This window comes from Lissotriton helveticus, chromosome 7, assembly GCF_964261635.1.
Source record: "Lissotriton helveticus chromosome 7, aLisHel1.1, whole genome shotgun sequence".
Classification (NCBI taxonomy): Eukaryota; Metazoa; Chordata; class Amphibia; order Caudata; family Salamandridae; genus Lissotriton; species Lissotriton helveticus.
The window spans coordinates 134,598,358-134,610,493 of record NC_136068.1 but is presented as its reverse complement, the minus strand read 5'-3'; the positions used below and the strand labels follow the sequence as shown (position 1 = coordinate 134,610,493).

The 12,136-nt window shown below is 43.6% G+C and overlaps 1 protein-coding gene across 1 annotated transcript in view; it reads right to left on the bottom strand.

Moving 5' to 3' along the window:
• Positions 1–12,136, bottom strand: part of TBC1D20 (TBC1 domain family member 20) — a 90,203-nt gene that overhangs the window by 2,224 nt on the left and 75,843 nt on the right. The window contains exon 7 of the mRNA XM_078651728.1: positions 5,092–5,279. Coding sequence (XP_078507854.1) covers positions 5,092–5,279 — 188 coding nt within the window. The remainder of the gene's footprint in view (positions 1–5,091; positions 5,280–12,136) is intronic.

Below are 12,136 nucleotides of genomic sequence, written 5' to 3'. Positions count from 1 at the left end.
CGGCAGCTCACCCCCACTTTTGCAGAAGACAGTTCTTCTGCCTCATGAGCATAGCAGGATGCTTTTTTTAACTTATACATATGGGAGCTTCCCTTTTCCTTGCAGCACAGAGATAAATACCCATGGACAGAATTAGACAAATTACCCTATTAAGTCTACAGATACATACAACAGACTTTTGCAAAAACAAAAGTTTAGGAACCTAGTACAACATTGTAGTGGGAGCTGTTTGGTAGCGGCTTTAATTCACCCATCTGAGTCTCTTTAATTTCAACAAATGAAAGAAATCGCATGACTTTTTCATGATTAGGCAGTGGATAGCACAAATCCGGGCTACACAGGTTCTACTTTCTGTGAGCTGCCTAAGATGCCATTTTATTTTGTGAAAAAATATCAAAAAACAAGAACCTTTAATTTGCCCCTGTGTAAATAACAAAAAAATAAAAAATAAAGAAAAGCGAACAAAGATAAATAAGAGGAGAATGGACGTGCATTGTTGTCCTTATTAACTTTGTAAAGCACTATATTGCTTTGAAATGTGCTCGGAGACCGTCCCTCTGTAGAACGGATAAACCCAGCTTGCGTTCTTCAACCTTCTCGCGGTACTGCTACTAATTTACATCAGGCAGGTATGCGTGCTACATCACGGAACAGCTACAGTTATTTCACAGACACCCATCTCTTTTCTTCTGTGGCTAAGAACTGTTCTATGCAGCAATGCAGGGCCGAGCTATATACCAGGGTTGATTGAATTTATTCGGCATGAACTGGTCAATATGTAGCACCTTTTGTTGTCTACCTAATTTAATCACTCCAAGGAATTGATTCAAAATAGATCAAATTCTTTGGAAAATAGTGTGTTTTTTTGTTATAAATTAACTAAAAATACTGTGAATAAACCGCTCTGGCTATATGCAAGGCAGCTGTCTTTTAGTACCACTCTCCTGCAGTACAGCTGGGAGATTTTGGGCTCACATGTACGGGTGGGCAGTAAATTATGCTCCACCAGTGGAGTTATGCACACTCTGCGTTACAATTGTTAACATAGAATTCTGCCAAAACGCCACGAACCGCCGAGTGACAGTTTTTTCACAAGCGCGGCTCGCCAACAGTAAGTTGGCGAGCGAAAGTTGGCGTCCCCAGTACAATTTTCGGGCGCTAGAACAGCATCTGGCAAGATTTTCTCAACGTGGGCTGCTCAAAACCGTTCACACGGAGAAAGCTGCCACTTTAGTACAAAATCGATTAGCGCGGCAGCAAAAAAGCAGCCCACTCTGGCGTGCCGCATGGTGCAGCTCGGCCAATTTTGAAGCGCATAGACTAGGTCTGGCGCTACAAATCAGCGCACGGTGCTGTTTCCGCCCACTTGCGGAACTCCGTGAAATCTCAGAGTGTTCATGCAACTCCACGGAATTCAGCAGAGTGAAGCTCCACGAGTTCCACCAACTACTACTCACATCATAGGACTGCTGGATGCATTATTCTATAAACCTAAAGGCCTTGCAGGGCTGTTAAACGTCTAAGGATCTCATAAATCCAGATAGGCTCTACGGAAAGTATTTGCCTTTTAAAAAAACGCTGATACACCACCTGCTACTTTTAGGACGCTCAGATGTAAATATAAATTGGCCTTAGTGAGAGTAAACTATAGATGCAATAAAGCATGATTAAAACAAAGTAGCTATATCTACCCAATATTTTCAATATTCGCTGAGACAGGATTGTGTTTTCATACAACCTACATCAATTATCTTCACTTCTATTGGTTATTTGATCCGTCGGGGTCTGCATTATAGATATTAACAGCATCAGGTGAGAGATTCTTTCATCTTTAAAGTCTGACCACAGAAATCAATAGTTAAAAGATGGGGATGATACTTATATAGTAAGGGCTTTTATTGCATGCATGCAGCATTTTTGTATTTTGTTTCATTTTACGGAGAAAATACATGGGGCGGAAACCAGACAATTAAGTAAAAATAATATGAATTACGTTGCACATGGCTAAATATAAGAACTTGTCTGTGGCCAAAAACTGCTCAATTTCAGTGGCCTTAGGTAACTAACATCAATGATTTCTGTTGGAGTACATGGTAATGGTGATGTGAAAAACAAAAATTACATGCATCTGTTTGCTGACAAGAATAAAAGCCAGCAATATAAATAGCCTATGAATGAAAAAGTATGCGATAACTGCCCAGTGGACAGAAATTAATATTATTTTTAAGTAGCAAAGGTGAAATTGTGGCAGCCTATCTGAAACAAGCAAAGAGTTGATTTTGGAAGGCAAAATGTGCCTACCAGAATTCAGTGAGCCAGCGCGTGTACGAAATTCTTAAACAAAGGTAGGGATGAATCGCAGATCCTCAACATGGCAGCTAGGTGACATAACAAAAGGTCATTATCCAAAGGTATCGAAGGTGAAAAAGAGTCCTAGAACAAAAAGAGTACAAAAAAGTGATGTGCGGACTGCTTGAATCTCAGCCACTGATACCCAACTCGGGCCTCATCCCAGGCCATCGTTATTTTGTACAATATTCCACCTCAGTTTGGGCCCAGTCATATGCAAATCAGTCTTGACTCTGCTCCAAAAGGAAGAGCACTCCCTGAACTCCCAGGCCAGGTCATCCCTGAACCGAAACACAAACAACCCAAGACAGGTTTCACCCTGGACTGTTGTGCTTTATTTCCATGCCATGTTCTGGTGTTTTTTCCATCTTGTGCAGAAAGACAAGTACAATTAAATATGTTGCCAACAAATGCAGTACAGCAGTGTGTACAGAACATCAAGCTCATTCCAGACGAGATCCATGTTACCAAAAATGGCACGGACAATAAGTTGGAAGTAGGACCTGAGGGCATAGGGACATTTGGGATGGTCACTAGGCCATATGAACACAGCCCGTGAGCATGGCATAAAGAGAGCATCCACCATATAACAGTGCTTAGAGATAGGTGTTGCAGATATACCACACATGATGCCAAAGCGGCAAAAGTGCAGCAAACTTCAATGTCACCCAGTTTCCACAGAAAATGAAGCATGTGTTTTGAAGGGTTTATTAACGGTTTTAACTGAAAAACAGAAACCCTATCATTTATTGATGCCTTTAACAACACCCCTCAGTTGTTGGGTGAGGATCTTCTTGATAATCGCAGGACATGCGGAAAGTGGCTTTGAACAGTGGAGCAACAGGGCCAGTAGAATGGGAGTAGCACATCAGTAACACACAAGTGAACAGTTCAGAGTGGTCAATGGTCCACTGGCCATGCCAGTGTGATGTACACAGAAAATAACTTGGGTGAAGCATAACAGAGCCTGATCCATATTCCTGTGCTTCTTGTGTTGATACCCTGAGAATTTACCATTTAAGTAAAGAAGGCACCAGAATACATCCCGTTTTGTCAGTATCAATGGAGAGAATTTCTGTTTTGAGGCACTGATGCTGAAAACTGAAGTGTTGAGATGCTCAACTACAGAGATACCAACAATATTTGCTTAGTCTAAGTTTAAAATATATTTGGCTTAGACAGAGTCGATATGGCACTGCCTGCCTGCTTGCTGCGATAAGTTACACTTAGACGGCCTGTGAACCTGCATGACACTGCTCCGATATAAAAGCCAGAAACTTAATGTCTGACTGCCTGGCATGAATGGACCTTACTGACACTGAATATTGTCATGCCAGTTGTAGAAGGAAACATCTGGGGCCATATTATGCATGGGGCACAATCCTGGAAAATGTACCACATTATGGCGAATGTGCTGCCCCCAGGGCAGCCGCACACCCGCGCTGCTCCCTGGGAAGCGCATTCAGGTGAAACAAGCTCTTTGCATTGCTGTGGGGAGGGGGGAGGAGAAATGCGAGACACGGCCTGGCGGCCGTGAAAGTGAAGCCGGCGTGGGCAGTGAATAATTAGGGGAGGAGAAATGCCTGAGGCAAAGCGGCCAGGAAAGGATCCCTTTGATGTGGCCGTGAAAGCAATTAGGGAACTGGGGAATCCTGTGGGAGGGAGGCTGATTGCTTTCATGTGGGGAAATGCGCGTGCTTGTCTTCACGTGAACTGTTGAAAATCCGGCCTTCGGTTTGAGAACCTATTTTGGCCTCTAAAATTCTCCCCTATCCATTCCTGCGGAATGGCATAGGCTTGACCTAAAAAGGAGCAGCTGCTTTAAAGCCGCTCTTTGCTTTTACAGTGTAGGCGCCAACCCGCCTGCACTTTTAAAGGAGATTAGGGATCCCCTTGCAGCAGAGAGCAGCAAGGGCATGTCCAGGCGGTCTATGGGATACCCTTTCCCTCCGCCAGAGGGCTGCTCTCCGGTGAAGGACTGTCAGTGCACCTCCTGAGGGCTTCTTTGCCTCTGTGCCCGCGTCTGCAATATATAACGGGCGCAGAGGCAAAGGGATTCCCTCATTTGCATGGGGCACGCCCCCAAGCAAATGAGGGGATGCCCCCTGTGCACTAGCACTATCTGTATTACAGAAGGACCAGCACTAGAGTCTGCAGCCCTTTCTGTAATACTGCCTGGGTGTCGCGCAAAGAGGGCGCAAACGCCCGCTACGCCCCCGGGGCACCTTGTGTAATACGGCCCCTGACATCTTTAACGGAATAATTATCAAAATAGCTACATACATAGTATGCTTGAACACAGAACACATGCCAAACACACAAAAAGGTTAAAACAATAAGAGCATTGCCAAATGTCCTACTTGAAATTCGGTAAAGAAAACGCAGAAAAAAGATGAGATGTAGCCCTTGCGAACAATACTCGGTCTGCATTACAAAACTACCCAGCATCGATAGGAGGGTTTGTGCAACTCAAAATAATAACAAAAAAAGTCAAAAGAATTCAACAGAAATTCAAGGACAGCATTCTACCTGCCCCCAGCTATCACCTGTGCCTTTTCTGAGAGAAAACAAAAAGCTTCAAAGGAGGCAAGTTCGTGATGAGAATGAAGAAAGAGAAAGGGGGAATTATGAATGGGGACTAAAGCAGATTCCACCTTCACCCTGCGCCATCCGTCCCTTTGTTCTTGGTTCAGTGTGCCGATTATTTCCAACACAGCTGCATAACAAAACAAAAAACCTCACCTCTCTGCCTGCTGCTGCTGGGCCGCCTCTCTTGCAAGTTCTGATGGTGGAAACTGAACAAAAAGGTCTCCTGCTCGGCTGATGAGGGTCTCGTAGGGCAGGTCCTGTGGAATCTGCGACAGAAGGTGGTGGACGGAGGCCATGTCACATTCACTTTCCAGAACTTCCTCCTCCCGGTACAGGACAATCTGTGGTAACCCAAGGAGCAAACGACTTAGTGCAGAACTCCAACACCTTAAGCCACAGAACAGGTGAACAGCACCATGATCAAACATAAAAACCAAGTGCTCATACATCAGGTCGGTGACAGGGGACACTTCATAAAGTAAGCCACTGAAAAGGCAGACTACATCAGAAAATAACATCTTATAACAGAGACTTCAAAAGTGTAGGCCAAAGACAGTTATACTACACCAGGAACAAGCAACTATGAGTCAAGCAGGTATTGATGTGGGCCACAGACAGGGATAACATTGCTCCAGGGTGATGCATCTTAAACTAAAACTGTTATATTTTAATACAAAGAAAGTTAACACACCAAGGACAATACTTTTTAGTCCGAGCTGTCACTAGGTAGGGTCCAGAGAAGGTGTGCCCTGCACCAAGAACAAAGCGATACAAAAGGGGATGATGGACATAGCATTTGAGCAAATCAAACACTCTCCCCCAGTCAACTGATCTGGGCTTAATCCATCACCATTCTTTAGCTCACTCAGCCACCCCAGTTCAGACATGGCCATATGCAAATCAGGCTGACCCTGTGCCTCATGGGAACAGTCCAGCCCGAACTGCCAAGCCATGTCTTCCCTGGACTGGAAACAAGCATCCTGGGAACGGTTTCGGGTTCATAACCCTCATCAGTCAGGCTATCTTGAATACAGTGGCTAAGTGAGCAAGGCTGATTAGCATATGGCCATGTCTGAACTGGGGTGGTGTGGTGAGCAAAAAAACGATGGATTTAGGCCCAGATCTCTGTACTGGGGTGAATGTATGACATTGTTCTGCATTCTGTCCATCAACTGTTGTTTTTGCATTTGTCACCCCGAGTTGGATGGGTATGTTCAGACGTGAGTCCCGTGCTCTCCACGCCACTGGAGTCATGCTATCCTGGCTGAAGACGGCTGATAGCCAGAAACCGGTCCTAGGATGCTTGATTCCAGTCCAGGGAAGACATGGCTTGGCAGTTCGGGCTGGACTGTTCCCATGAGGCACATGGTCAAGGCTGATTTGCATATGGTCATGTCTGAACTGGGTGGTGTGGTGAGCAAAAAAAACGATGTATTTAGGCCCAGCTCTCTGTACTCGGGTGAATGTATGACATTGTTCTGCATTCTGTCCATCAACTGTTGTTTTTGCAACTGCACCAAGAACAAGCTTGCCAGCACCTTGCATTATTAATGTAGGCCATAGACCATCTAGGGACACAGTGAATAATGTGAGCCACAGACAAGGCACACTACACCACAAACAAGCATTTCTAAACCAAATGTTTATACAACTGGTCATGGAAAATAGTCAGGCCCAAGCATTTCACAATCAAACGTTAAAGCAGTGGACCACATAAATGAACAAGATGGAAAATAGGGCCGGCACCAATGAAGGCCACAGTGGACTTACGATATTTAAAAGAGGCTGCGGAATTGCTTTATGAAATCCATATTATTTGTTTAAAAACTTTAAATAGAAGGCATATAGGCCAGAACAATTTAATAAATCGGAAATGAATTTCAGCAAACAAATAAGGCCAGAAGATCTGCACAAAACAATTTTAAAGTCCGACTTTTAAGAAGGAAGTGGTGCCCTTAAAAACTGAATAAATATGTATCAGTGAAGGTTCTCTTTCAGTTAAGTCCAATATGTCAGTCATTTCAAGATTGAGATCAGCCTTGGTTCATAGAGGCGTAACTCATGACGAGCGGAGCTCGTCATGAGCGTCGAAGGGGTTAATCACCTATCTGGAAAAAAAATAATGCTTGGAGTCCGAGGCACCCCTTCCCCCACCTTCTCTATTAGAATTTGAGACAAGCAAACATAAAACTAGAATATTAATAGAGTCCATATGCTTTAATTTTTTACCGTAGGCTCTCTCAGGAGCAGAGGCTTTCACTTTTTACTGTCTACCCCTTGACTGGACAACCTGTCAGTCCACTGGAGGTGATCCATGCCTTTGCCATGTCGTTTGACAGTACAGTGAGGCTCTAGTGGTTAGAGTGCATCCAGTGGGGGTACCGCCACCCGAAGCCTAGAGTGGCTACTGTCCCCTCATACCAGATAAGGGAAGTCTGACAGATGGTGGCAGAGGAATGTAGTCAGGATGCACAGGCTTCTAAAACAGACTCAGGTTTGGTTTAGGATTCACCACCTTTCTCAAGTAAAATAAAAGTAGTCCTCTATAATTGAGGTCCAAGCATTCCCCATAGTGGGTGGTGTGCAGTGATATGTTATATGTGCATTTGGTGTGTGGTGGAACAGGAGACTGAGATGAGTGAATGGTGTTATGGCAGCCACAGCTTGTCGGACTACACTGCCCACACCGGTATGGGGGCCGCTGGACAGTAGGAAGGTCCACTGTACCCCCCTCCTGCTACAGATTCTCCACTACTCGGAAAACCTCCAAATGATCTGAAGTCGAAAGGACGCAGACTATAAGACGCCATAGACTTTCCCCAGGACTCCGATACGAATAAATCCAGGAAACTATCGTCATACGTCTTTTCTTCTTATTTTGATACACTTTTTCACATTTTATTCATATGACCACTCATACACAAGCTAGAGTACATCATATCAATTGTTTATTCTTGGTTTTAGTGGACTCTGTGAATAAACTGCATTTAATACAACTAACTTACAATTGGTGGTTCTTGTATATATACCATATTCTTGAGTAGGTAAAAAAACTACAAGTTTCTTCTTCAGTAACAAAGCAACATAGTGGAGATCTATCGAATCCACATTATTTGTGCAAATATTTAATTGAAATAAGCCTACTGTAATGAAATGGGATTGGCAACACTTCCCAAATGAACAATGACAAAAGCCCTTTTACCCTTGCTAAAGACCCAAAGTCTATCAAATCCTTATTAAAATAATGCTAATCTGTGACCTGATCAACTATTTTCCTACACAATGCCTTGAGGGCTGACATCCCACATATCCAATGTGGCAAGAAGAAAGGGACCTAATGATCTTTGAAACAGTATGCCTGTAGTTTAGAACTCAGTCTAGCAAACCATGGAGTGGACATTAAGCCTTCAGCTGGAAACAAAATGTGGACAAGAGGTTTACAGTCAGTGAGAAACTTGAACTTTTTTTTACCCAGATGAAAAATTGGAATGATTGGGTCCCCAAACACAGGACAGATGTTCCCTCTCTGTGACAGCATATCTCTGCACCATCAAGCTAAAAGTCCTGGAGGCACAGGGTATTACTTACTACCTGTTCTTCACTCCCATGTTTTCTGAGCAAAACTGCTCCTAAGCCATATGAGCTGGCACCCACTGGGATGGTGTGCAGTCTTTTATACAAAGCTATTTCAAAACTGGAACAATACCAATTTTAATCTTTAGAGCTTTCAGTACTATTTGCTGATCTTTTCACCACATAAAAGATGCATCTTTTCTTAGAAGTTTGCACAAGGGTAACATGCGAGTGGCAAAGCTTTCCATAAATGTATAGTAGTATTCACGCAACACTGTGAAAATCTTGGTCTGTGGGCGGTGGTACATTCTGGATATCCTTAACCAGGAATGATTTTGCTACTAAACCTTGTGCAGAAACTGAGTGTCCTAAGTACTCTACATCCTGTTTGAATAACTTACATTTTTCAGACACAAAGTCAGTCCTTTCATCAGTAACCTTGACCAAACTTCATACATAACTTAATGCTGTTCTTCATTTTTGGTGAAGACGAAAATGTCACCTTTGAAGCATTTTACATTTTTGTTCATGTTTTAGAAGAAGTGAAACATGAGACCCTGAACCATGGATGCTAGGGGTGCTTGTCCTAACGGCATCCTACAGTATCGAAATAGTGTAAATGTGAGAGGAAGGCAGGGAGAGACAGACTTCTCTGCATGTTCAACCTGATGAAAGGCTTGTCTGAGATCAAAGGTGGAAAATGCCATGGCGCTCTCCAGGAGAGCACAAGAAGTTATTTTATTCTAGGTTAGGCTGCCATTTAAAAATAAAGCATCTCGGGCACGAAAATCAACAGATGCAAGCGGCCACCCTTTTTGGTCAAGACTACAGTGGAATTCTCTACAAGCATATCTTTCTCGAGCTCATATAAATGTTTTTGTAGATTACCCTACACAGAAAGAGGTACGGCCCCTTACATTTTGCTTGACCACGTGGCTTCCTTCTCGGAGCTTAAAGCAGTGAAAGTATCCTTTGGGCTCATTCACTTTGTGGTTGAAAACTTGTGGAAGTGCTTTGATGTTCTGAAGTCCTGGGTCAGATTAGTAGATTGCTATTACTGGTTCAGAAGTACATGGATTAAAGATAATTTGGAATACATTCTTATCTTTCCATTCAAGGACACATACCCCTTTATGAGGTTATTTCTACCTGTGTGGTTCTTGAAAAGGAGAAATAGCCTATATGTCTATTTTCCGACCATCAAAGATGAAAACCTTGATGTCAGGTCTCAAGAAACCCAACTTGGACCCATTCGAGGCCAAAATTATTGACCTATTTCCTTGCTACCTGTTCCCACCAAGATTTTGGAAAAGGACCTAAATACTCAGCTAAGCACCTACATTGAGCAACAGCATTTGGTTGCCTTCCCCCCAAAACGGATTTAGGGCAGGCCACATATCTGAGACTGCATTAACAGCTGCAGTAAACAACATTCGTATGCAAGTTGATGCTGGACACACTACATTGCTGAAGCGGTTAGACCTATCAGCGGCCTTCGACACCATCTCCTTGGCAAAGCTGACTAATCGTCTTCAGGAAATCGGGGTGTCAGACTCTGCCTTAGAACACTTGGCTTCATTCCTCACAGACAGGTCACAGAAAGTACAGATGGCAAATTCTATTCTGATCCTATATCTACTTTCTGTGGAGTACCGCAAGGCTTTTCCTTAATTCCCACCGGTAATCTACGTTTTTTCCGAATCTTTTTTTCCGCGGACTTTGAGTCCGCATACCAACACTCCGCGAGGTCTTTGACCCCGCATACCATCACTCCGCATTTTTTCACAACGCGTGTGCATTTACCACGCATGCCTTTACAATGAATTACGTTATAAAAGCATGTATGGTAAATGCGTTGTGAAAATAAACAACAGAATTCATGAAGATGGAACTAGGAGGAGAGTGGAACCACGACGAGAGAGAGGTAAGTGGGTTTGGGTTAAATTTTTAGGGGTGGGGGATCGTGCTGGGGTATTGGTGTTGTAGTGTAGTGTTGTAGTGTTTGTGTAGTGTAGGGTTGTGCTGGGGTAGTGTTATAGGGTTTAGGGTAGTGTTGTAGTGTTTGTGTAGTGTAGGGTCATGCAGGGGTAGTGTTTTAGGGTAGTGTTGTAGTGTTTGTGTAGTGTAAGGTCATTCTGGGGGTATTGTTTTAGGGTTTAGGGTAGTGTTTGTGTAGTGTAGGGTCATGCTGGGGTAGTGTTTTAGAGTTTAGGGTAGTGTTTTAGTGTATGTGTAGTGTAGGGTCATGCTGGGGTAGTGTTTTAGGGTTTAGAGTAGTTTTGTAGTGTTTGTGTAGTGTAGGGTCATGCTGGGGGTAGTGTTTTAGGGTTTAGGGTAGTGTTGTAATGTGTGTAGTGTAGGGTCATGCTGGGGGTAGTGTTTTAGGGTTTAGGGTAGTGTTGTAGTGTTTGTGTAGTGTAGGGTCATGCTGGGGGTAGTGTTTTAGGGTAATGTTGTAGTGTTTGTGTAGTGTAGGGTCGTGCAGGGGTAGTGTATTAAGGTAGTGTTTGTGTAGGGTTAGAAAAGTGGTTTATGGTAGTGTAGGGGGGTCGTGCTGGGTAGTGTAAATGTAGGAAAAGGACTGTGTCGAGGGCGGATTGTGCAGGGGTACTAAATTAGGGTGTAGGGTAGTGTAGGGTACTCTCACTTACCTTTAAAACTTTTACAATGAGTATACCTTTAACATGCATGCCTTTGCGTTGTAGTGGCATGCGTGGTAAAGGCATAGTCGTTGTAAAAGTTTGCGTTGTTATAATTTGCTGGGTAATTGTATTTGCAGTGTAATAATTGCGGGGTGATGGTATGCGGGGTAATTGTTTGCAGAAAAACGTCACATATTCGTCCCACCCTGTTCAATATATATGGTTCTCCCTTAGCCAAGGTGATTCAAGCCTTTGGGTTGGAGGCCCTATCTTATGCTGACGACACACAAACAATTGTGTCCATTACAAAAAACTTGGAAGCTTCAGCAGCTAATTTTAACAGGTGCAGCACGCTGTTGCCTCCTGGATGGCAAACAACTTTCTCCGACTTAATGGGGACTAAAACGAGGTTCTGGTCTTCCACCACCAACAAATATATGGACCCACTCATGGTGGCCAGAAATGCTTGTATCATGCCCTCACCCTGTTGCTTCAGCAAAGAATCTTGGGGTCATAATTGACAAGAAAGCTTTCTTTCGACCCTCATGTGAACAGAGCGGTATCATCCCGTTTTTTAGTTACCCGGACCCCGAGGAAGATCTTTCCTTCTTTAGCTCTTCCATCGCAGAAGCATACAGCGGTTGCCCTGATCTTGCCCAGATTAGATCATTGCAATGCCCTTTATCTAGACATTTACAAGAGATCCATTCATAAGTTGCAGCTTGTCCTGAATGCTGCAGTGAGACCGATTTTAGATTTTCAGAAATTTCGTTCGATCTCCCCTACCATTCGAAAATTGCATTGGCTTTCTGTTGAAAAACAAATTCTATTTAAGGCCTTATGTATTGTTCATAAAGCACTTTTTAACCTTGGCCCAGAAGGCATAAAACACCAGTTCCAGCACCATGTCCCTGTCAGACAGCTGCCTTCTGCCAACAAGAACTGGTAGTACCCCGGTTCAGAAAGGCAAAGAGGGGAGGAAC